The following is a 24,458-nucleotide window of genomic DNA, read 5'->3' on the forward strand; positions in this document are numbered from 1 at the left end:
ATCTTTTGTATTCTTTTTTTTTTCTGTGACTTGACCATTCATATAGATTGCCTATATTTCAACTGGATTTTCCCATTTATTTGTAAGAGTCCAAAATACATTTTGAATGTTAACACCTTGTCTATTTCAAGTGCTGAAAATACTCTTTCCCAATATGTCCTTGTCTTTTGACTGCTTCAGACAGATTCTTAAATGGCCTTCCCTTTTTATAACTGCATGTTGTAAGATTATACAAATTGAGCACTGAATGGCACCAGCTATCTGAATAAAATGTAATTCTGTGAAATGATATGCTGATTAGCTGGCATTCTGTATATGTGAAATTCTGCCCTTAACTTTCTGCTTTCAATCATGGTGAGGAAAAAGGAAGGGCTAACATTAACTGAAACTGCACAAGGGCTACAGCTAATATTTCGTAGGTATGGTTTTAGAGGTATCACCTCCTCAATTGTGCTGATGATAAAGCTTCATCAAGCACTTAGGGCCTAGAATAATATATACATTATTTAACATAAAACAGGAAGCTAGTTTAGAGTCAGTATGAGGTAACTTTCCATTTTCAAATTCAGAATTTACAACCTTATCATCATTAGCTATATGCTATTCATTACCGTGTGCTGTAAATTTATAAATTTCAAAAAATGGGAAAATTTTGGAATCAAAAAACATTGAGAAATATTAGGTATTTCCTTACCTGTTTCTTTAAATTTTCAACCATCTTCTGAACTGCAGCATTTTCTTGTTTTACAGTTTCCGTTTTTTGCCTAAAAGGAATGATGAAAATAAAATTTACTGGTTAGGCTTTAAAAGCTGATGTAAAAGAATTTTAGTCTTTGCAAAAATGTCTTAGGAAAATGTAAGTATACGTCTTACCACATTTCTTCCTGAGATCCATTTAATGTCCCTAATTTCAGGTTAGAAATGCTATCTTCTTCATTTAAAGTAGTAATTTCATTTCTCAAAATAGAATTTTCCTGTTGAAGCTTTTCAGATTCATATCTGAAGCACAGAGATTGAAAAAAATAGTTACAAGGCAGTCATCTGGCATCTTTGGAAAATATTTTCTAGTAACTTCCAAAAGGATGAGTATTCAATGCCAGTTAAAAAGAAAAGTCTAAATTAGTAGTCTCTTAGTATTTGGAAATCGAGTTATGACATATTGACACATTTCTTTTGGGAAGTAAGAATTTCACTATAAGATGTTAGAGAAGTGTAGCTAAAAAAACCCTTAAGCCTGGAGAAATGAATCAAGACTCAATGCTCATTCTGGTTGTTGATTTTTCTCAATGGCAAGCATACTGCTTTGAGCAAATGACTTCATTTACCTCAGTCTCAAGTCCTACCTGTTCTGAATACACATAAGCCATGTTACAAAGCTATATTAGCTTAGTTTTAGGCCCCTGGGAAAGAAAATTCTCTATGTAAATCAAAGGGCCACAATGAAATATGTACACTGTTTACTTTGTGATTTTATTCATCTCATTATATTCTGATTTTTAGGACTAAAAATGGTCTGAAGAAGAGGAAAAACTACATTCAGAATTAAATTATTTCAGAGACATTTCAGACATCCTGTAATAGTTTACAAGTTTTTTTTTTTTTTAAACCAAATTTGCTAGAAGACTATGCAATTATATTTTACAATGTCAAGTAGGCAGTGGTTCAAATTAATTCTACTTGTATCTCTGCTTTTCAAGCATATTTATTAGAATCTGGAGGCTCCTCAAATTATATGTTCTAAGATAAATTTCCACTGTTTGTTTTGTCTTTTTTTTTTTTTTTAAAGAGACAGGGTCTCACTCTGTCACCCAGTCTGGAGTGCAATGGCATGATCATGGCTCACTGCAGCTTTGACCTCTCAAGCTCAAGCAACCCTCCCACCTCGACCTCCCAAGTAGCTGGGACCACAGGTGTGCACCACCACGCCCAGCAAACATTTTTTTATTTTTCTGTAGAGGCAGTCTCGCTATGTTCCCTAGGCTCGCCTGGAAACTCCTGGCCTCAAGAAATCCTCTTGCCTTGGCCTCCCAAACAGTTGAGATTGCAGGCATTTAAGCCATGGTGCCTGGCCATTTGCACTGTTCATGGGTTATCAGCATGTGCTTCAAGTGATATGAGTACAAAACTATAAAGACAGAACATTTTTTCTATATTAGCATAAGAAGTGAGTTCTTATCTACTAAGTTAATAATACACAAAAAGTCATTCATTTGTATATAACATGTTTCCTCAAAATGAGGAAAGTAACACTTAGCAAAAAAAAAAAAAAAAAAAAAAAAAATCCCCTATCCATCTAAATGAAATAAGTGCTAGAAAAAAGTTAAAGAGGTACATTGAGGATGCACATGGTTAAACAGCAAACACTCGCCATTGTGAACTTTCACACCCCATATGAACATTTGTTTGCTACAGAGGAAGGGAATGCCTCCTAAACAAGGTTATTTTATTTGTTAATACGGCACAGAAGCAGAAGGAAGTCTAGAGAGTACTGCTCTCTTCTTGAAGACTACTAGGTTAGTTTCTCTAGGCACGGCAAGCAGTGGAAGTTAGATCTGGTGAAGTGCTCTGTGGGATTCGTGACGTCTAGAAGGTACATACATTACCTCAGAAGTTCAACTTTTTGCTGCATCTCACTGCACGTGATCTGTAAGTCATGCATCATTGCCTTCAGCTCTTCCTCCTTTTCTCCGTGAGAAAGTACATCTTTTTGCTTAACTAAAATAGTGACTCTCTCCTTCAACTTCCTAGTCAGCTCCTGTAACTTTGTTTTCTCCAGTTCTAACTCTGCTATGGTGGCCTCATGCTGAAAATGTTTGTCTTGAAAGCCTAGGAGACTAGTGTTTTCCTCCAGTATAACTTGATTCTGTACTCTTGGCCTTTCTTGATGTGTCTGAATTGTTCCATGTAACCAGGCAATTTCATGTGCTTTTACTTTTTCCAAGAGCTGTGTGTTCCCCTCAAGGTACTGGTTTTCTTGCTTACATTCCTCTATGACATGATGTACACTCCTAACCCTGGGCCCACACTCTTCCAGTGTCTGATTGAGCTGGAGTATATTTCCATCAGGTTCGATTTCCAGGTTCTCTAAACTGGCTTCCCATAAGCAGCAGTCACACCGCTGGACCACACTTTCCTGAAGCTTCTCAATCTTGCCTTGAAGTCTCAAAACCAGAACATTCAGCTCCTCATTTTCTATTTTGACCTCATCGTAACTCTTTTCCAGGCTGAGGAATGTTTCAGTGACTTCCTCCATTTTCTTCAGCTCATCCTGCAACCTGAAAACCTCTGCAGTGAGTTCTTTGTTATTTTCTAGTGCCTCATCGTAGCGTGTCTCCATCATTCTCAGCTCTTCCTGAAGGCAGTCATTTTCCCGGCTCACATCTTCATACAACAGCTTATATTTGGGAGAAGCCTCAGGGATTCTCTCAAGCATCTTCAGTTTCTTTTTCAGCACAGAAACATCAAAAAGTAGGTCCTGTTTCTTTTCAGAAGCTCGATCACAGTCCGCACATAACATCATTAGCTGTTCCTGAAGCTGACTAATCTGATTCTTCAGCTCCCAGGATTCAGTCCTGGTCTCTTCACTGTTTTCAAGCTCGGAAAAACCCTCTACCGAAGCTTCAGACTCCTCTATTTTGACTTCCTGTCTCTGAACAGAGCTTGTCCCTGTACTTCCCAGGTCCCGGACCTCATCATCTTCCAGGTCACTTAGGACATGCCGCCTGGTCACACCTTCTACTTGCTTCGTTCGGTTTTGCTGTAAAAACGGCTCTGTTTGTTCCGCAGTATTTCCAAAAAACTCAGTAGCTGGCTCATCCAAACAAGAAGACATTACTAACCCTGGCTCTAACTTTTGTAGCCTCTGTTGCAATCTAGAAATTTCAGTAGCCATTTTCACATTTTCCTTCACTGCCTGTTCATGAGCTCTCTGCAGGCTTAAGAGGACGTCCCCATTTTCTTCCAACAGCTGCTCCCCTTGCTGAAGCAGGGACAGGGCTCCATCTCCTTCCACCTCCTCCTCTCCTATCACCTGGCAACCACTCTGAAGCATTGAGAGAGGAGATGTGGCCTGCTGCATTTCCTTTATTTTACTCTGAAGTCTGGAGATTTCTGTGCTCATCTCGGCTCTTTCTCGATCTGCTGTCTCGCAGGTCGCTTTGTGAATGTTCTCCATGGCTAGAAGCTTGGACATCATTTCCTGCCTTTCCTGGTCATGTTCCATTTCTAGTCTTTCCAGCCGCTGGCTGGCCAGCTGCTCCGAAGCCCCTGCCTGGCACAGGACCTCCTCACGCTCCCTCAGTTCCCTTTTGTGACTGCTCTTCAGCTCAAGTATCTGGTCAGACAGCAGGCTTTGCTGGGTTTCAGATACATTTCTTAGGTCTTCCAGGTCTTGGAGTAGCTGCTGTCTCTCGACGACCATGCTGTTCAAATGTTCTTTGTATGTTTTCTCCAGCATCTCTCTCTCCTGGGTCAGGACCAGAGAAGTTGTTTTCTCTCTCTTAAGAGTCTCTTTCAGCAGCTCCTGGGCTTCCGCACACTCCTGGGTGAGCTCGTCCTTCTCAAATTCCCACTGGGATTTCTCCTCGCGCTGCTGTTCCTGGAGGTCCTTCAGCTCTTGGCGGTAGCGCCCCTCCAGGCTTTGCAGAGCGCTTTCACACCTCTCAGTGACTTTCTGACAATCAGACTGAAACTGGGCTTCTATTTGAGAGGTTCTTCTATTACACTCTGTTTCCATTTTTTCCCTAAATATAGTCAACATACAGCATTATTGAAACTGCCGCCAACTCCAGAAGCAAACAAAAACCATTTTCCCATGCACTGAGAAAGCTGCTGAGCAAACAACTGAAATACTCCCTAAAAATGGTCTTAACTTACTCCTATGTGATTCATTTATACTGGAAAGGGATCTCATTTCTGAAAGCTAAGACTGGCAGCCATAATTCATTTAAAAGACTTACCTCTCTCTGGAGTTAGGGGAAATCTTAGAAACTAATTTCTCTGGCACACTCCCGGATGTATTTGTTTATGGATTTTTAAACCAAAGACAAATGACCAAATGTATATTAATCTAATTCCTAACTTGGGAAATATATACCATTCCTTCATTTTAATTAAGCATGCATTATAGGATATCAGTCACATAAATGACACATATTAACAAATTCATTCTGCTTTTGCTTCTTACTTAACGAAGTAGCACCAAGTGAATCAGGGTGTGATGAAACAAAGCCCTCAAATAAACCTGGGATTTCACATGAGGAAGGTAAGCATGGAGTGCTGTTTCTTAACTCTGGGAGGAAATGTAACCTTGCCTGGAATCCAGTTTATTAATAGCTTTTCTCAGAAAGCAACAGGATTGAACTAGGAAGGAACCACTTTTGGGATAATCTTATCCTCCTCTTGAGCCTTATAAGGTAGAATAAATCTTAATACGAGGAATACTTTCCTCTTTTACAAACATAACAAAATAAAAACAGTTCCAATCATCCCAAGGTAGGTTCACATCAAAATAATGGCAAAAACAGTAAAAAAATATTTAAAAGAATCTACTCAATCAATGGGCTACTATGCCTTCTGACTTCTCCAAGTCTCTTAAGCGACTGGCACTTTTTTTTTTTTGAGACGGAGTCTTGCTCTGTCACCCAGGCTGGAGTGCAGTAGCGCGATCTCGGCTCACTGCAAGCTCCGCCTCCCGGGTTCACGCCATTCTCCTGCCTCAGCCTCCGGAGTAGCTGGGACTACAGGCGCCTGCCACCACGCCCGGCTTATTTTTTGTATTTTTAGTAGAGATGGGGTTTTACCATGTTAGCCAGGTCTCGATCTCCTGACCTCGTGATCCGCCCACCTCGGCCTCCCAGAGTGCTGGGATTACAGGCGTGAGCCACTGCACCCGGCCACAACTGGCACTTCTAATGCCCCGAGGGATGGTGCCCCAGGTAGCTTCATTTCCCTTCAGTTTCTTACCTTCCCTCCTGAAGCTCCCTTTGGTGCTTTTCCAAGAGCTCTTTTCTTAACTCCTCTTTCTCAAGAGTGTGTTTCTCCACCAGGCTTGTCAGCTGCTCCTGGTGAAACTGCTCTAGTTCCTGAGTCAAGCCTCTCACCTTCTCTTCTGTCCAGGCGCTACTCTGAAGGCCTTCCCTCTCCCGCTCAAAGCTTGCTTGAGCCTGTGTCAGTCTAGCCTTGAGCTCCATCTCATGTTGCAGCCTCAGCTTCTCCTGCAGGTGAGTCTTTTCCTCCTCAAGCTTCACTTGCAGTTGTTTTTTCTCCTCCTCATGCCTGCAAGTGGCCTCATGATGTGCCTCCTTGAGCACTGCTGCTTGCCCCTGAAGTTCAGCAATTTCATTTTTAAGGTCACTTATTTGTTTTTTTAAGGTGTGCGTTTCATTCTCATGCCTTTGCTTCATGTTCTCCTGTGCCTTCTTGCAGCTGACCACGGTTTCGTCCAGCTGCTTTTCATAATGGCGCACCTGAAGGCACAGAGTGACACCACCACAAGATTACTCAGCTCAAGGTCACTGAAAGTGAAGTGATGGAGCAGCAATTGCTTTTTTTTTTTTTTTTTTTTTTCCCTACAAGACATTTCTCATTTCTCTATCTTGTTTTAAAGTAACTGAATTCAACACTTTAAGCAAGATACTTAAGTCAGGCATGGTTTACATATCTCTTTTAAGTGGCTGAATTTTATTAGTGTCTGAACAACCTTATTAAGAACTGAGCAGCCATTACACATAGATACCCTCTGTCTTCCCATGCATCCTTTCCAACTGTAAACTTGAGTCTTGGAACATATATATTTTTTGAGACAGGTTCTCACTCTGTCACCCAAGCTGAAGTGCAGTGGCATAATTATGGCTCACTGAAATCTCCATCTCCTGGGCTCAAGCAATCCTCCCATCTCAGCCTCCTGAGTAGTTGGGACTAAAGGCACACACCACCGTGCCCTAATTTTTTTTTGTTGGTAGAGACGGGGTCTCACCATGTTGCCCAGACTGGTCTTGAACTCCTAGGCTCAAGTGGTCTGCCCACCTCGACCTCCCAAAATGTTGAGATTACAGGCATGAGCCACTGTACCCTGCTGGGTCTTAAAATACTTAATTAAATTCAAATATTAATTGAACACCTATCAGGTACTTGCAGGCCTCGGAATACAATGCTGGGTAAGATATGGTCCCTGCTATCCAGGAGAAACCAGTTTAGACATGATTATGACAACTATAAGTACAGTAGGAGGCAGAAAATAAAAGGTATACAAAAAAGAGCTACAATGTAACCCAGGGATTCAAAGGAGGGAAAAAAATCACATTTTAGTTGGAGAAATTCAAGAATGGCTTCATGCAAGAGGCAGCATTAGATATAAATCCTGAAGGGTAAGTAGACTTTCGAGAGGCAGAAAGAAACTAATATCAGCATAGTTTGTAACAGCACAAGCAAAAGAGGACAGAGTTTGATGGACAACTAGGAACTACCCAATTTAGCTGGAGGATAAGGTAACTCATAAGAACGGTGTAAGAGAAGACTGGAAACGTCAGTTGAAGTCTCATGGTGAAGAGTTTAGAGGCCAAGGTTCAGAACTTGTACCTAATTTAGTAGGCAATGAAACATCAAAGGGCTTTTTTTGGTTTCACTGAGATGTTTTTAAAAAAGAAATTGGGAGATAATATAATGGGTTTCAAGCTTCAAGTTCCATGATTGCCAGGGCTGAAGATATTACATTTTGGAGAAACTCTCCAGAAAAAAGGGGCCTTGCTGTCAGCCTACAAAACCATCCTGAGGATGTGGGTTCCCAACATAGAATGTGCTGCTCTATGAGAAAAAAGAATTGGAAATGCCCTACACACATAAGGCTGTCAGAGCCAAAAGAAATTAGAGAAGTGGATTGGTGGGAAGGACTTACTTTATCTTCGAGCTCCAGTCTGAGGCAACATATGTCCCTGTGATGTTGTTCTTTCATCTGTTCAATGACCAGCTCTGCCTCAATGCTCATATTCAATGGATTGCATTCTTCAGAACCGAGCCCTGAAAACACATGGGACTCATTGATCCTGCAGCAGGTTCTTTCAATAACACAATGTGGCATCTGAGGAGGGACATCCAGTTTAACTAAGGAATAATTTTCAGCCTGAATTACCAGAGATGTGAACTAATAGGAAATAACAGAGGCCAAGAGAAGTCTTTTCTCTTTTCAAGTGTTAGGGCAAACAAGAAGAAATGAAGGTGAACAGATTCTTTCATGTACAGGCAGTGGAAAAAGCCTTAATAGAATCCATCTCTTAGAATAGTAGGTGGTGGGGTGGGGGGGTGGAAATTGTTGCTTAAAGGTAGCTACCTCCTAATGCAAATGCTGCAAATTGAGGTAATAGCATGAGGTAGTTTGGTCAAACCAACCAGACTCCTACCCATCCAACAAATACTGAATGACGATGTGGCAGGAAAATGAATGGCCAGCATACTTGCTGCTATGCCCTGAGGAGTTAGCTTCATGGGTCACACTATCAACAACCCATCACTCAACATTACAGAAGACTGCCTATTTCCTATGAATTTCCTGGAGTGTGGGTAGATCCCCATTTTATCTTATCAGCTATTATTGGCTAAAATTATCATATTTTAGCTATTATCAGCATAATTTTAGCATATTATCAGCTAAAATTTTTAAAAATAGGGCATAGGTTAGGAACCAGGATACGGGCAGTTGTGGGTAGAAATTCTTAACTCATGCATGAGCTCATCTCTGCAACTGCCCACGATGATGACTGAGAATGACACTGAAAATGTGAAGCATAAGTTGGGGGCTGAGCTTGTACACAGAAGAAAAGATTATGACTAATCTCTTAAGGCAGTGGGACCCAAAATAGCTTTGTATGTGGGGATACACAGGCAGACGGAAGAAAGGAACTTTTCTTGGGTATAGGTCTAGCAGCTGCAACTGGCAGTCTTGCTTTGAGTCTTCTCTTCATATTTGATGGCATATTCCCAACTGAGAAGTAACACCCAGGGTGTGAGCCACACCACGATGGTACAGCTTCTTGTCCTCATGAGGAACAACCCCAACACTTGGCCATCTATGGAAAAGTCCATAACAGCTGCCGAGATATATCATATTATGAGATCCTCAGACTGGAATGAGCTAAGAATCAGAGGGGAGGTCTTAAGGCCTCTTCGTCTCCTCCTTCCCCAATCTGTTAATTATTCTGCAGTAAGAGGAGGAATAAACAACCTGTGTAAGAACGACACTCCTATCCCCAGTAGCACTGGGGAAAGTTATTTATAACAGAATAACTGATTATGAGCTATCTCTGAAATTTAAACTCAACGCCCCCGAGAAAAGAGGTAGGCTATCAGGAGAGAGGAAAGGAGCTCATAGTTAATGCAGGAGGCTCCCAAACTCTGCCTTCCAAACTTGCCACTCAAAATCTTCCTCAAAGGCCAGGAGGCCAGCCCTTATTTATCTTCTTTGTTCTGCTGAGGCAATACAGACGTTCAGCACAGCCAGTATAAGAAAACCAGCTATGGATTCTGTAGTTTCTGGCTGGCCTGCTCTCCAAAACCATCTTCATATGAGTTACATACTCTCTTCGAAGAGGACAGCAATAGCTCAGTGTCTGAATTCTAATACTCCCAAGGCCTGGATTCCCAGATTTGCAGCCAGTTTTTTGTTTGTTTTGTTAACAAAGCAAATACCCTTGTGGTTTGATTCTTCCATTCCTTTGTTGATGCATATCAAAATCAGATGGAAATGTTCTCATAAAAACTTCAAGGACAAATGAAAAACCAGACCACAAGTGAAACAACTCAAGAAAAGAGTATGGCCAAATTCTTTTTTTTTTTTTTTCTTTTTTCAAGTTGCCAAAGTTTTGCAATTTTATATTGAACCATGTTTCTAAAAACAAGAGTAAAGGCTTTATCTACAGCCTGTCCGAATGTGTTTACCGTGTTCGGGCTCAATGCCACCGCTGTTAGCATCAACTTCTTCTGATGGTGAGTTCTTCAACGGAAGCCTGAGCACTCTGCCTTGTGCACGATATTCTTCCAGCTCAGACTGGAGTTCATCTACTTGGTCTTGTAGTACCTGGGATTTAAAAACCAACACTGGTCTTAGATGTGACACCAAAAGCATAAGCAACAACAACAACAAAAAAGATAAATTGGATATCATCAAAACAAAATCTTTTGTGCTTCAAAGGACACCATCAAGAAAGTAGAAATGTTTTGCAAATTAACTATCTGATAAGGGACTTGTAACTAGAATATATAAAGACTATTATAGCTCAATAATAAGACAATTTTAAAAATGGGCAAATGATCTGAATTGATATTTCTCTAATGATGATATACACATGACTAATACATACATGTAAAAAATACTCAATATCATTACCTATCAGGGAAATACAAATCAAAGCCACAATAAGATACCATTTCACACTTACTAGGGTGGCTAGAATCAAAAAGACATACAATAACGACTGTTGGTGAAGAAGTGGAGCAATTGGAACTATCATACTAGCGGGAATATAAAACAGTGCAACCACTTTGCAAGAAGTTTAGCAGTTCCTAAAACGGTTAAACATAGGGTTACCATACAACCTAGCAATTCTACTCCTAGATATATGCCCATACAAAAACGTGCGCACAAATTTTCATAGCTGCGTTACTCATAATAGCCAAAATCCCCCAAATGTCCATTAACTGGTGAATTAATACACAAAATGTGGTATATCTACACAATGGAATATTATTCAAGAAATGAAGAACTGATACACGCTACAACATGGATGAACTTTAAAAACATTATGTTAAATGAAGGAAGCCGGTCTCAAGGGCTAATATTGTAAGATTCCATTTATATGAAATGTATAGAATATGCAAATCTGTAGAGACAGAAAGTACACTAATAATTGCCTAGAGCTGGGGGGCTTGGGAGAGATTATGGCTAAGTGGAGAAGGGGTTTCTTCCTGGGGTGATGAAAATGTTCTAAAATTGAATGCGGTGATGTTTGCACAATTCTGTCAATACAATAAAAGACTGAATTTATACCTTCAATGGGTAAAACATATAGTGTATAAAGCTGTTAAGAAAACAAGTGGATGAGGCTGGGTGGGCAGATCACCTGAGGTCAGGAGTTCAAGACCAGCCTGGCCAACATGGTGAAACCCTGTCTCTACTTAAAAAAAAAAAAAAAAATTAGGCGTTTGGCAGACAGCTGCAATCCCAGCTACTCGGGAGGCTGAGGCAGGAGAATTGCTTGAACCCAGGAGGTGGAGGTTGCAGTGAGCTGAGATCACACCACCGTACTCCAGCCTGGGTGACAGAGCTAGATTCCATCTTAAAAAAAAGTAAGAAAGAAAACAAGTGGATGAACTGGGAGAATTTCTGAAGGTAGAGCTGACAGCTTTTACTGATGAATTCATTAAATGTAAAGACATTTAGAAAATACCTCTATTTAATTAGAACCAAGAGCTAAAATTTAATTATAAAAGCAGTAGAAATGTTTTCTTAACTATGTATGTATATTTCCTGAAAAGGAGGGCTGCAAGTAACTTCATAATATGATTGTTTTACTCATCTCTGCACAATTAAACTTTTTATCTAAGTAGCTGGAACTCAGCTATATTTGTCTCATTAAAATAAACACGTGTTTCTGGTTTAAGAAAAAAATTCAAATTCCTAACTTTAGGGGAATTTTTTTAAAATCAAAGATTCTTGTTATTTGTAAAAATGTTTCCATCTCTCCTGGCAGAAATTGGGAATGATTTACTAGCTAAGACTTGAGTGGTTTTCTGTTTCATTTGCATTTTATAAATAAATGGAGTAAAAAATGTATTCAGAAAAAAAAAAACCTACAGGACAAAACCAAATCACATCAGATTAGATCTGCAATGATCAATCAGGAAAGGCTAATTTTTGAATAATAATGTTAATAGCTAACATTTATGTTTGTTTTTTTTTTTAATTTTATTATACTTTAAGTTTTAGGGTACATGTGTACATTGTGCAGGTTAGTTACATATGTATACATGTGCCATGCTGGTGCGCTGCACCCACTAACTCGTCATCTAGCATTAGGTATATCTCCCGGTGCTATCCCTCCCCCCTCCCCCCACCCCACAACAGTCCCCAGAGTGTAATATTCCCCTTCCTGTGTCCATGTGAATAGCTAACATTTATGTTTGTACTCTATCCTTGGCTCTGCTCTAAGCACTTTACATATACTCACTGATGGAATTTTTGCTACAACCTTTTGTGGTGGGTACTTTTATTTTTACCATTTTATGCATGAGGAATGGAAGTACCCATAGATGAAGTGACTTGCTTAGGGTCACAGAGCTAGGGAACGGGGAAGCTGGGGTCTGAACCCAGGCACTCCTGCACTTACTCAGTTCTCTTTGTCTACCTACCCTGCACTGCCGCTCATATTCATTTCTCATCTGTGTCAGTCTCTCTTCTTGCAGGAAGAACTCAGCACTGCTAGGATCGAGGTCACCAAACTAGAAGGGGAAAAGGGCAAAGCTGTCATTTTTCCCGAGTGCCCTTCTTTGACCCAACACAGCAAAGGCCCAGTTTCTGGTATTCACCCAGTCTCTTGAGTATGATAGGAATGTGACATGTAAGCATGAACACCACCAACTGGGTGATGGGGAGAACGCACTAGAGTGACGTGTTCAATGAACACAGGGATCATTTCTCAGTGCCAGGCAATGTTCTCCTTCATAACCAACTTAGTAAACTATATCCCTACAAAAGTTAGAGCACCATTTAGCTACCCCAGTAATTGCCTAATAAAAATGTTCTGGTGGCATTGCTCCTGTTCTTTTGAGTAAACTACATAAAGTAGGCTGCCTGTCAGGAAATGAGATTTGAACAGGTTTACCTTTTCTGCTAACACATTTTCCAAATTTCTCTGAAGTTTGTTCGTCAGATTCTCATATTCTGCCAACTTCTCTGCATTTTCTAGAAGCTCATTTTCCAGACGACTGTTTTCCTGAACAAGTATGGGGAAATTAAATGTGGTACAGATTAAGAAATTAGCAAACTGTGGTACTATTTTATATACAGCATAAATCAGTACCGTAGATTAAAGATGTTTATCTATCTTAAAAGCTGTAGTAGACTACAGGAGGCAAAAGTAAATATAAAAGGTTGATATCTATTTTATAACAACAAAATAAGTTTGCCCTTTTGTTTTTGACCACGTAGAACTGTGCTGTCCAAAACAGGTAGCTGCTAGTAGCCATACTGGGTACTGGGCCCTTGAAGTGTGTCTAGTACAAACTGTAAGTTTAAAATAGACACCAGACTTTGAATAGCCCCAAAATGTAAAATAGCTCAGTAATGTTTTTTGTATACTGATAATGTGTCAAAATGATAATGTTTTAGAGATACTGGATTAAACAAGATTATTTGAAATTAGTTTCACCTGTTTCTTTTCACCTTTCAATGTGGCTACTTGCAAACTGAAATTATAATGCAGGCCACGTATGTGTATCTATTGGACAGCATTGCAGTAGAATATGAAAATATTCTCAATACATAATATTGACAAATGAAAGAAAATGATTACAAAATACCTTGTTCAGCTGCCAGCAAAAGAGAACTCAGAAAAAGTATAAAAAGTAGAGTAACTCTAGGCCAGGCATAGTGGCTCACGCCAGTAATCCCAGCACTTTGGGAGGCCAAGGTGGGCGGATCATGAGGTCAGGAGATCGAGACCATCCTGGCTGACACGGTGAAACCCCGTCTCTACTAAAAATACAAAAAATTAGCCAGGTGTGGTGGTGGGTGCCTGTAGTCCCAGCTACTTGGGAGGCTGAGGTGGGAGAATGGTGTGAACCCGGGAGGTGGAGCTTGCAGTGAGCCGAGATGGCGCCACTGCACTCCAGCCTGGGCGACACAGCAAGACTCCATCTCAAAAAAAAAAAAAAGTAGAGCAACTCTAAAATCAATTTATTGATATTATGATTTGGTTTATATTTAATTTATAAATTTCTTTTGGTTTAAAGGTATAAAAACTGTACATATGAATTGCTCATAATTTGTATATGTTTATATTATAATAACACATCAACTAAAACCCATAAAAGTTTTTTTAAAAGGATCTGTATATATAGTATTTTTAAGAAAGATTTCCAACCACATTTGCCAACACACACACACACACACACACACACACACACACACACACACACACACGACGTGCCATTTGACATTTTTCTTTTCCAGTGTTAAAGGCTGATTGGAAGAAAATCATTTTCTAAGAACATTTTGCCAAAAGAATACAGAGCCAGTATATTTTTAGTATATTCTAGTTCACACCCTCATACAGCAATATAAGTAAAAAAAAAAAATGTACTTAGAGCATTTAAAAAATACTACCTTCCCCTAAAATGCCAATTCTATAACATTAATCTTTCAAAGTACACCTAAATGTAGAGCCTAGAACAACATAGAGTAATCTCTGTGTATCAGGCAGTGCTGGTGCTCTGGAAATTGACAAATCAGATACTGTTGTTATCTTGGGAGGGAGGCAGATGTGGATACAACTCTATATGACCCAGTAGGAAATGTGCTATCTCTTGGCAAGAAAAAAGTAAATGTAATGGGAATGAAAAAGTAATTTGGCCTGCAGTGTTGGGGAAAGCAGTGAAGGGGTATAAATGTGCTCTGCCCTCTGAGGCACGGAGAGAGCTGGGGTAGGTGCAGTGGGGTGGGGGAGGGCATGGCACTGGGACTTGGTGGCAGCAGCTCAAGTTTGAAAGGTATGAGGACGAGCTCCTTTTCAAGAGCCTTGACTGCTAACACATTGTTTTTGTTGTTTTTTTGCAAAGGGTGGTAACAGCATGATTGTAACGGATATTTAGTTAAGTAACTGGTAGCCATATGGAGGTGGAAGAGATGGAAGAAAGAACTGTTCAGGATACACATTAATTAGCTGAGACATCATGATGAATTCTGAACCTAATCAGAGGCTGGGGAAATGCAGAGGAAGGAGATAAATCTGAGAGTCACTTCGGAGCATCAACATAACTTACAGGCTGATGAGTAATCATGAGGGAAGATGACGAGGAATTTTAGCTTCTGAGACTTACACCTCATGGTGTTGATGTTGATTAGGGAGAAATTCACGAAATGAAACAGTTAGATGGCTAGGGAGTGATAATTACCTCAGTTTTTGATGTGTGGGGTATCAAGAACCTTTTGCGATAGCAATAACAGCAAACATTTCATATGTACTTATTGTTTTCCAGACACTGTATGTGCCTCATCTCATTTAGCCCACACATCAATGCTATAGGGTAGGTATTATTATGGTGCCCATTTTTAACATTAGGAAACAGGCTGAGGAACCTGATCAAAGTTTTCAGTAAGTGGTGGTACCCAGATCTAAACCAGGCAGCCTGACTCCAGAGCCCTTGCACCTTATTATGTGGTGTAAGAGTCCAGCAAAGAGAAGGACCACTTCTTTCACTGAGACACAGGAAAGAGGGGAGGATGTTTGAGAGGCAAGGCACATTTGGAGGCCGAGGTGGGAGGATCACTTGAGGCCAGGGTTTGATACCAGCCTAGGCATCATAATGAGACCCCGTTTCTACAATTTTTTTTTTCTTTTAGATCCAGAGTCTTGCTCTGTCACCTAGGCTGGAGTCCAGTGGCACAATCTCTGCTCACTGCAACTTCCTCTGCCTCCCAGGTTCAAGCAATTCTCCTGCCTCAGCCTCCTGAGTAGCTGGGATTATAGGCACACACCACCACACCCTGCTAATTTTTTGTATTTTTAGTAGAGACAAGGTTTCACAATGTTGGCCAGGCTGGTCTCGAATTCCTGACCTCAAGTGATATGCCTGCCTCGGCCTCTGAAAGTGCTGGGATTACAAAACACATTTTTTAATTAGCTGAGCATAATAACATGAGCCTATAGTCCCAGCTACTTGGCAGGCCGAGGCTGGAGGATCACTTGGGGCCAGGAGTTTGAGGCTGCGGTAAGTTATAACTGCACCACTGCGCTCCAGTCTGGGTGACAGAGTGAGACCCCATCTCAAAAAAAAAAAAAAAAGAAAAGGCACATTTGGAGGCCGGGAGAAACAGGCATCCATGTAGCAGGAGGCAAGACCATCTGCTGAGAATGAGGGGGGCGGGCAGGCGAGAAGATGGGGATCTGAGGGTGAGGGCCAGGTTTGGAGTAGCAGCGGGAGGAATCAAGGGGTCAGCCAGGTGCCAAACAGCCCTGAAGACCTAGTGAACCCGCAGTGGGAGAGAAGAACAAGAGATGCTAATCAATACTGTGAGCAAAGCAGGAGCCTGGGTAGCCCTGCTGAAATCCAGATTTTAGCAGGGCCCTGCCAAGTCTGGGTGAAGACCCAGCTGGGCAAACTTGGAGGATTTTTGGACTGATCCCTGTGCAAACATGCCCACTTCCAAAGCTGTAGTTTTCCACGTGGTGTTCCCGGCAGGGACGCAGACCACAGAACTAATAAGATGATTACCTTTAAAGAGAGGGCAAGGCGGTCCCGGATATAGTTCTCTTCTGTTTTTGCCTTTTCAATTTCCTGTTCAAGTTCTAAACGCTGCTTGCCTGCCTGCTGCAGGATCTGCTCTCTCTCTTTTCGGAGTTCATTTTTTAAGGCTGCTATTCGCTCCTTGTACTCTTCATCCAGTTTCCTGTAAGGAAGAAAAATGGACAAGCTGCCATCACGTCTTTCAGAGGTCCCAGTATCAATCTACCAAAAATGGAAACACAGAGGCACAGAGATGAAAAGCACCTGGATAAAATATCTAGTGTACCCTGCTTTCCCTTAGGGCTTGACCACATCTGAGTCACTCCAGCAAGGTGTAGCCAACAGGCTGACCAGAAGAGTCCCCAATGCACTGTTCTGCCCCTGCAGCTGCAGGCGCCACTGCCCTGGGCCAGGGTGGTGGGTGAGGAGGAGCCTCACTCTGCTGGCCTCACCTGAGGTTGTACTCATTCCGCCGCTCTATGGCCGCATGGTGATCATCCACCTCCGAGGCCATTAAAGACTTGAGCTTCTCGGCCTTGTCCAGATCTGATCGTAGCTTCTCTTTTTCTCTGACCACCTGATCAACTCGTTCCCTAGGATCAGAAGTACACTGAGTTAATGGGAAACTGTTTCTAAGCAACAAGTAGACCCAGAAAAGTTCTCATCTGGCTTGCATCAATACAGAAGCAAAACCAAGACAACCAAAACCCTCCCAAAGCAAAAAGGCACTCCACCCTTCCCTTCAAAAGCCTACATGTCAATCTAAGTTCTCCTTAATTTTCCTATACTTTAAGGAAGATGTGTGCAGCAGTTGGATAGAAGATGAGCAACATTTGCATACAGAATAGAAGGATGTCCATCCAAGGCATCCGAATGACTTGCTGGACAAGTAGGAAAGGGAATGGGGCAGGCGAACCTTCTGCTCAACTCACAACAAATGCCGGATTTCAGCCTTAAAGCTGGCCAGAGCCGCCTGGTGAATGCTGTTCTTGGTAACCAAAAGTTCATTTTCAAGGGCCAGTGTTAATTCTGTCAAATTGATGTTTCCATCGAGGCTGAAATCCAAGGCCTAGAAATCAGAGCAAGGCGTAAATTCAAAAACAAATCACTCATTCCATCCTCTGAAAGCAGAAAACGTGAAGGCTATACAAACTCTGAGAGCTGACAATGATCTAGAAATTAGACAATTCCATTGCTTTGGTGATTGCTTAGGAACAGCCATCAGTCTAGAACACAGTTAAGTTTTCTCTAAGGAAAGCATAACATGGTTATTTGTGTTAAAAAGAAAAAAAAAATTATCTTGGCCAGGTGCAGTGGCTCACGCCCGTAATCCCAGCACTTTGGGAGGCCGAGGCATGCGGATCATTTGAGGTCAGGAGCTCAAGACCATCCTGGCCAACACGGTGAAACCCTGTCTCTACTAAAAATACAAAAATAGCCGGGCATGGTGGTGTGTGCCTGTAGTCCCAGCTACTTGGGAGGCAGAGGCAGGAGAATCTCTTGAACCCCAGGAGGAGGAGGTTGCAGTGAGCCGAGATCACACCATTATACTCCAGTCCAGGTGATAAAACGAGACTCCGTCTCAAAAAATAAACAAACAACAAAAACAAAAAAACACAATAACAACAACAACAACAAAACTATCTGGCCCTGTAAATAAACACAATTGTAAGAGTATTTCTCATGTCAATAATCTGGGGGTTAAAAACACGGAAAGTACTTAACAAAAGGCTCCTGGTTAAAAGGGCTAAAAAAAAAGTTACCTTTTATCTTTGAGACTTTGTGAACAGAAGTACCATTAAGAAGAAATAAAATCAAATCACAGTTTCCAAAAAAAAAAAATTGAAAATGTTCAACCCTTCTCCAGTTTGTCATTTTTCTCAATTTTAGCTGCCACACCTTCAGGATCTCCTGGCTGTTCTCAATGCCCTCTTCCTGCCAGGTGTCGAGTATTCTCTCCACAGATGCATGGCCCATCCCATCATCCAGGCAGGAGAAGACCCGAAAGCCAATGGTACTTGTCATTGCTGATGAGGTTGTGGTACGTCGTCCACTCTCATCGAAAGACTGGAAGGAGGAAGAGACTTGAGTAAGCCTAGCTTGATTCCAGGCATTTCAACAAGATATTGGTCAGCCCTGACCACGATGGGTAGAAGGCATGTTTCTCTAATATACAGTGCCAGGAAAAAAGTCATGCAGCCTCTCTGATCTCTGTTCCCAACTGAGTCAAGCCTACGGAGCTTATCAAAACCAACTGTTTTGGTAGAGAGTTCTATGACATAGACGAGATATGTCCCTAATTAACACCAGGTTTCTTCTGACCCAGAGCTGACATGACAAGGCATAATTAGTGGTCTTTCCACTGTAATTTACGGTCATTTCTCAAACCCAACCTTTCCTTCCTAATGGTTAAGTCTTTCTAATTCTTCTTTTGCTTCCCTCTCTTTCCTTAGTATTTTGCTTCAGACAACAGATTAATTTATTAGACATTACTTAAATGGGTTCTAACTTTTATTCACAAAGAAAGCACTTTTGCTTATTTTTTACCTGCATGGAAAGGTGCCTTTTTAGTTGTCTATATGGAGTAGATGCTGATGGTGTAAGAGATTTTCCATTTTTAAACAAACCATAGAAAAAATCTTCTACACTCATTGTACCGTCAGGATCAAGATTATGGAATACTTCCTCGAGCATCTAGAAAAGAGTCATCACATATTTTAAATACTCCATTCAAGTATACAAGGCCCAAAGTATACTTCCGGCCAATATCAGTACCATGGTTGGTCCCAGGACTCCAGAAATATAATTATGCCCCTTTATTCTCACTTTACTGATTTCCCTTTCCAGTAATGATATGCCCTCCTCCTTCCCACAAACTAAATAAAAGTCAGTTTCCAACATCTTCATAATCTTATGCAATTTTAGCAATTAACTATATTCTCTTTTACTCACACTTCTACAATAGGCAGTCTTTAATGTTGTTACACATTATTCTTACAAATTTTAAAAAATACCTAAATAATATAAAGATACAAGCTTCCCAGTGTCATAACAGTAGAAAGTGGTTGGACATCTGTTATACTTTTATACTGTGGTGACCCTCAGTGATATTTTCTTTATGTTGAATTTTTGAAATTGGTAGGCTAGCACAGCAGAATTTGGTCTGGGACAGATTACAATGATCTGATTACAATTAAGATTTGGAATCTGAAATCCATAACTTGGGGTTTGGAACCTTACTTGTAACAATACTGAGTGTGTTGGCTTTTTGCTTTAATGTTTTAGCACAGGAAAAACAAAGACTTTATGTGTGTGCAATAGAAGGGTTCCAAGACATGTAAAGGCAAGGGAGTTTTGACTGGCTAGTCCGCACCCTCTGATGGTAATCAAATAGCCCCTATCCTGTAATAGGGAAGGGGAGATTGGGCTACAGCCCCATCTAGAGGCTTGCCTGGGAATGGCTGGTTCCCTAGCTCCACAGAGGAATGGGAAGGTGAATAGAGCAACGTGGATCATTGAAGCCACAGAACGAGGAGGAAAGGCAAAGCCCTCCTACTAGCAGTCAGATTCCTCTTTATTCTGGGGTTAAAATGTTTCTATAGGAACATGCCTCCAATGTACAAAATGGAAATCTCTTGGAGAGCTTGTTAAAATGAAGACTCTAATATGGTAAGTCTGGTGGTGTGGGGATTCAGATTTCGGCATTTCTAACAAGCTCCCAGTTAAGGCCCATGCCACTGAGCAGTAAGGAGACAGAATAAGCAACAAATTGATCTTGTTGCATTTGAGCCTACAACTGGACTCATTCTAACACAGGCCTAAATTCTCTGCAACACATTCTCAAACTTCTAATATTCCTTTTGTAAATCTGGACTACTGCTAGGATTTATACGATCTCACTATTGTTGATTTCATTCTTCATGTAAGGGCTTGAGGCAATTCTTTCACCTCAAATGCTTTTTTTCCCCCAATTCATACCCAACAGGAAACATCAGTTTCCATTCTTGCTTTCATACGACTTCCTCTGGAGGGAACTCTGAAACAAGAAAACCATTCTAAAGAGTGGAAACGTTTGCAAGAAGCAACAATTCCTAAAAGAGGATCAAATCAATGGAAAGATATTTGGGGCAAGATTCTGAGGTTGCCAAGATCCCTTAACTTTTCTATCCTGTTCTTATCAACCAAAATAATATTTTCCTGGAGGACAAGGCTTTCAGGACCTTTGTACCAGAAATTACTGTCAAGTCCAGGTGTGTTGACTGAAGTTAACAAGGTTAAAAGTTTGGCTCTAACCTTAGATCCACACTGCTTGACCTTGTGACATTAGCCAAATCAGTGCACAGCTTCCAGACTGCCTAAAGACCTCGCACCTGGAAAGTCCTTCCAGTTATTTTAGATGGTGGAGTGGGCAAGTGATGAATAGAAGAGTGTGGATTCAGAAGACGGGGCGGGGGCTAGGCAGAAAACAATGCCGGTTAAATGGCCAACTGGGGCACGCTCTACACTTTGAGCAGGAGCTGTCTCTGGAACTGTGAGGACATTCTTATTTTTACATGGACCAGGTCTTTGGATAGCTGGTTTGCTGAAGTGTAAGTTGGAAAATAATCACAAACCCAAACACTCAAAGAGGCCCGGAAGATGATGTCAACGAATGAGGCAAGATGGGTTTAAGACATCAGAAAGTAGCGAGTGCTGGGAAACTGAACACAGGAGTGCATGTCCTCTCCAAAGGGGCTGGCTGCATCTTACTGCCCATAAAATGGAGCCAAATCTTCGGATTTTCAGAAAAATCTCCTGATTTTTTTTTTCAATGTAGCAAAAAGTTCAATTTTAAAAACACTGGGCATGACAAATAAAATAGGCTTGGGGCCAGATTTGGCATCGGGCATGCTGGTTTGCATCTCTGCCCTGTCATTGTTCTTGCTTTCGGAAAGGAGTGTGCTAGTTACAGGCATAAGACAGTGACTCTAGTTCCCCTTCATGAAAGCAGGGAACAGCCACGATTTCACTCTCTCTACCTATAAAATGAGAGGTGACTAAATCTAAAATGGCTTTCAGTTGTAAAATTTTAGGATTCCAAGTAAATGAGATCATCTTGAACTTCCAGCTCCTCTGTGGTTTAGAGCTGGTAATACTAAGTACTATAGAATTTCACTATTTTTCTTTAGCAGGAAAAACACTAAGTAAAAGTTATATTCTATGAGCAATCCTCTACTTGTCCTCAGGCCAGAGGAAAATAACTAAATGTGCTACTTCTTTTCCTGAGCTTTGGAAACCACCACAGAAGAACATGCAGCTCTCCACAAGTAGCTACAGTTTATTCCAAGAATTGGTTTTAGATAAATAATCCAAGTTTGTGCAATATTTTTTGGCAAAAACAACCCAAGGTTCTACATATTGCACTGATTTACAATTCAGGAGAATAAATTTAATTTTATGACTTAATAGTCACCAATGAAAAATAAATTGCCACTGAGCCATTAAAAAGGTAAACAAAGGGTATATAATGGTCAAAAATACAGGGAAGAAGGGGAAAACAAAAATTTTTCTGTAAGCTAGGCTACTTGAAAGCTTTTGAAAATAAATCAAAAGCTATTATTTGTTTAGAAAAATACCACTAAACAAATATTTCTATTATCTGTTTAGAAAAATAATACCACTTATCCCCCGAGCAAGCAGAAAGCATGGTTTCAAATATCATTATAATCAAAGATTCCCAAAGCGACAACTGTAGCCCTACCCTAACTCTCTCCAATCCTTATTTTCAGCTCGTTGAAAGGCACATCTTAGAATTATTTCTATTCTTATGTTTCACAGCTATTCATGCACCCAGTCCTACCAGTTCCTCTCTTAATTTTTTAGAAAACATAAAGCTCAGAGTTTTACCAAAGAAGAGTCTTTTGGGGGCTCCTTCAAAACTCTTCTTAGTGTTTTCAAAACAACCAAACTACCCTTTACCATTTTCTCACAACCAGAATATTGTAATGGCTGCTGGCTGCTCTCACCCAAGGCTCTCTTCATGCCAATATGTAAAAGCAGTTTAGCTCCTCGTCAGCAAGCAAGATTTTTCTATATATTGCTCAATCTGCTTAAGAACTCAGAGATGATATTGAGATGTTCTTTCCAAAAACTTAAATTTATCCTTCTGGTCTTCAAAATACTCCCCCAACTCAAATCTACTGAAATCCTTGCTTAATTCTGCCTCCACATGTTTCCCACAATTTACTCTGTGAATGGCACCTCTACAAATACATCTGACATCATGGCTACAGAGAGCTAGTGCCTGACAGTTTCACATGGGGTAACCTGCCTAGCACAGTGAGCTTACAATAGCTGGGTAAGTGTCAGCTCTTGTCAGTTTTTCTTTTCCACAACACAACAAGAGCTCCTCAGTGACAGAATCTTCATGAATGACTTCTTAGGAAAAAAGGAAATGGAGCCTAACAAGCTGCAGACAGCCACACTACAGCTGTTCCTAGCATGTGGCCAACTACACTTTTACCATCATTATCATTCCTGAATTATACTGCGAGGCTTACCTCTCCATCCACATTCTGTAAACCATACTGCTCACAGATGGAGACCAGCTTCTTCCGGTTCAGGTGACCATCACGGGTGATCCCCAAATCTTCACAAACTTCTTGCAGTTTCTCTTCTATCCAGTCTTGGGGAGGGGAAGATCCACTCTGTGAAGCATTCAAGTCATCTGGGTTCCAAAACCTTAACTGGCCTGAGAGAGAAGCATATGTTGCACGGTTTCCAAAGGAATTGCAAAGAGAGAGTGCCTATTCTTAAAGAAAACTGTGCTTTTTGAAAATAAATACTGTAAGAAAAAGGCAATAAATGTCAATTCCATTTTGATTTGGTCCTGAAGCTCCCATGAAACAGAATCAATGGTTCTAAGGCTGCAACTAGAGTAAATGGGTACTTTTTGGCTCCCTGACAGTCATACCGGTGTAATAAATATAATCTCCTGTGCAATACTGCAAAGTTCTAGGCTTGTTTTATTTCAACTGAGCACATCACAAGCTTAGGCTATAGTGATCATAAGAGAAGGCTGGTTGAGGGCCATTATCGAGAACTCTGTAAGCTCTATCTCAACTATAGCTACCAGAATGTATTACCTCCACTTTCTTTCCAGCCTAAGTACTACAGCATCTTTTACCGAAAAGAAAACAATTTCATGATAAAAGTCTCAACATTAGCCTGTTCCCAAATCCTTACATATGAATATTCTGACATACAGAAACCAACAGTCCAACTGAAATTAAAAAAAAATCAATGGTTGCAAGCTATAAGTTCCCAGTTATCTATACATTAAGGTAAATTTCATTTGAAGACTTAAGGATCAAACTACTTATTTAAAAATCAAAACTTCTTATTTATTCTCTATTAAAAGCCCTCACTTCTAAATTTTGCTTTACACATTAGAGATTCTGTAAAGTCATTACTTAAACATGAGATAATTACTGGCACAATTTTGTGTGCTTGGAAGAACCTCAGAGGGTTGAAAGCAGTATTTAGTGCTACTCCCACTCTTTAGTGACAGGAATTAAGCCCATTACTGCTGTGGCGTTTCAACCTAGAGAACAGGTTGTAATTACACTTAAGTACAGTTAATCCACAGAGGGCTGTGAAGGGGGCTGAGGTTCTGTTAGCTGAACCACAGTGCCATCTGGTGGCCAGAGGATCAACGTGTTCTGATGCTTCTTAAATACATTTGAAACTTGTCAAGGGATGCATTTTTAAATTAATTAATTAATTTATATTGTTATTTTTATTTTTTGAGACAGAGTCTCTTCTGTTATCCAAGCAGTAGTGCAGTGGCACAATCACGGCTCACTACAGCCTCCAACTCTCGGGCTTAATGGATTCTCCCACCTCAGCCTTCTGAGTAGCTGGGACGACAGGCATGTGCTACCACACCTGGCTATTTTTAGTAGAGACGGGGTATGCCATGTTGC

General features: G+C 40.8%; 1 protein-coding gene across 32 annotated transcripts in view; it reads right to left on the minus strand.

Annotated features, from left to right (window-relative positions):
• NIN (ninein) overlaps positions 1 to 24,458 on the minus strand; it is a 111,719-nt gene that overhangs the window by 34,090 nt on the left and 53,171 nt on the right. For 18 of the 32 annotated variants that reach the window (XR_010151102.1, XM_063793354.1, XM_063793351.1 and 15 more), the window contains 14 exons: positions 23,034 to 23,224; positions 19,042 to 19,188; positions 18,394 to 18,561; positions 17,427 to 17,563; positions 16,947 to 17,087; positions 16,483 to 16,657; positions 12,873 to 12,983; positions 12,400 to 12,489; positions 9,931 to 10,069; positions 7,895 to 8,016; positions 5,965 to 6,467; positions 2,604 to 4,742; positions 874 to 999; positions 695 to 764 (listed from right to left, as the gene is read on the minus strand). Coding sequence is in view for 31 of the 32 variants with exons in the window: in XM_063793354.1 (XP_063649424.1) it covers positions 695 to 764; positions 874 to 999; positions 2,604 to 4,742; positions 5,965 to 6,467; positions 7,895 to 8,016; positions 9,931 to 10,069; positions 12,400 to 12,489; positions 12,873 to 12,983; positions 16,483 to 16,657; positions 16,947 to 17,087; positions 17,427 to 17,563; positions 18,394 to 18,561; positions 19,042 to 19,188; positions 23,034 to 23,224 (4,259 nt within the window). In the remaining variant the exon portion in view is untranslated. Of the gene's footprint in view, positions 1 to 694; positions 765 to 873; positions 1,000 to 2,603; positions 4,743 to 5,964; positions 6,468 to 7,894; positions 8,017 to 9,930; positions 10,070 to 12,399; positions 12,490 to 12,872; positions 12,984 to 16,482; positions 16,658 to 16,946; positions 17,088 to 17,410; positions 17,564 to 18,393; positions 18,562 to 19,041; positions 19,189 to 23,033; positions 23,225 to 24,458 lie in introns of those variants that run through there. The other 14 variants (XM_063793365.1, XM_063793359.1, XM_016926073.4 and 11 more) reach the window with 4 other exon arrangements.

This window comes from Pan troglodytes, chromosome 15 (assembly GCF_028858775.2).
Source record: "Pan troglodytes isolate AG18354 chromosome 15, NHGRI_mPanTro3-v2.0_pri, whole genome shotgun sequence".
Classification (NCBI taxonomy): Eukaryota; Metazoa; Chordata; class Mammalia; order Primates; family Hominidae; genus Pan; species Pan troglodytes.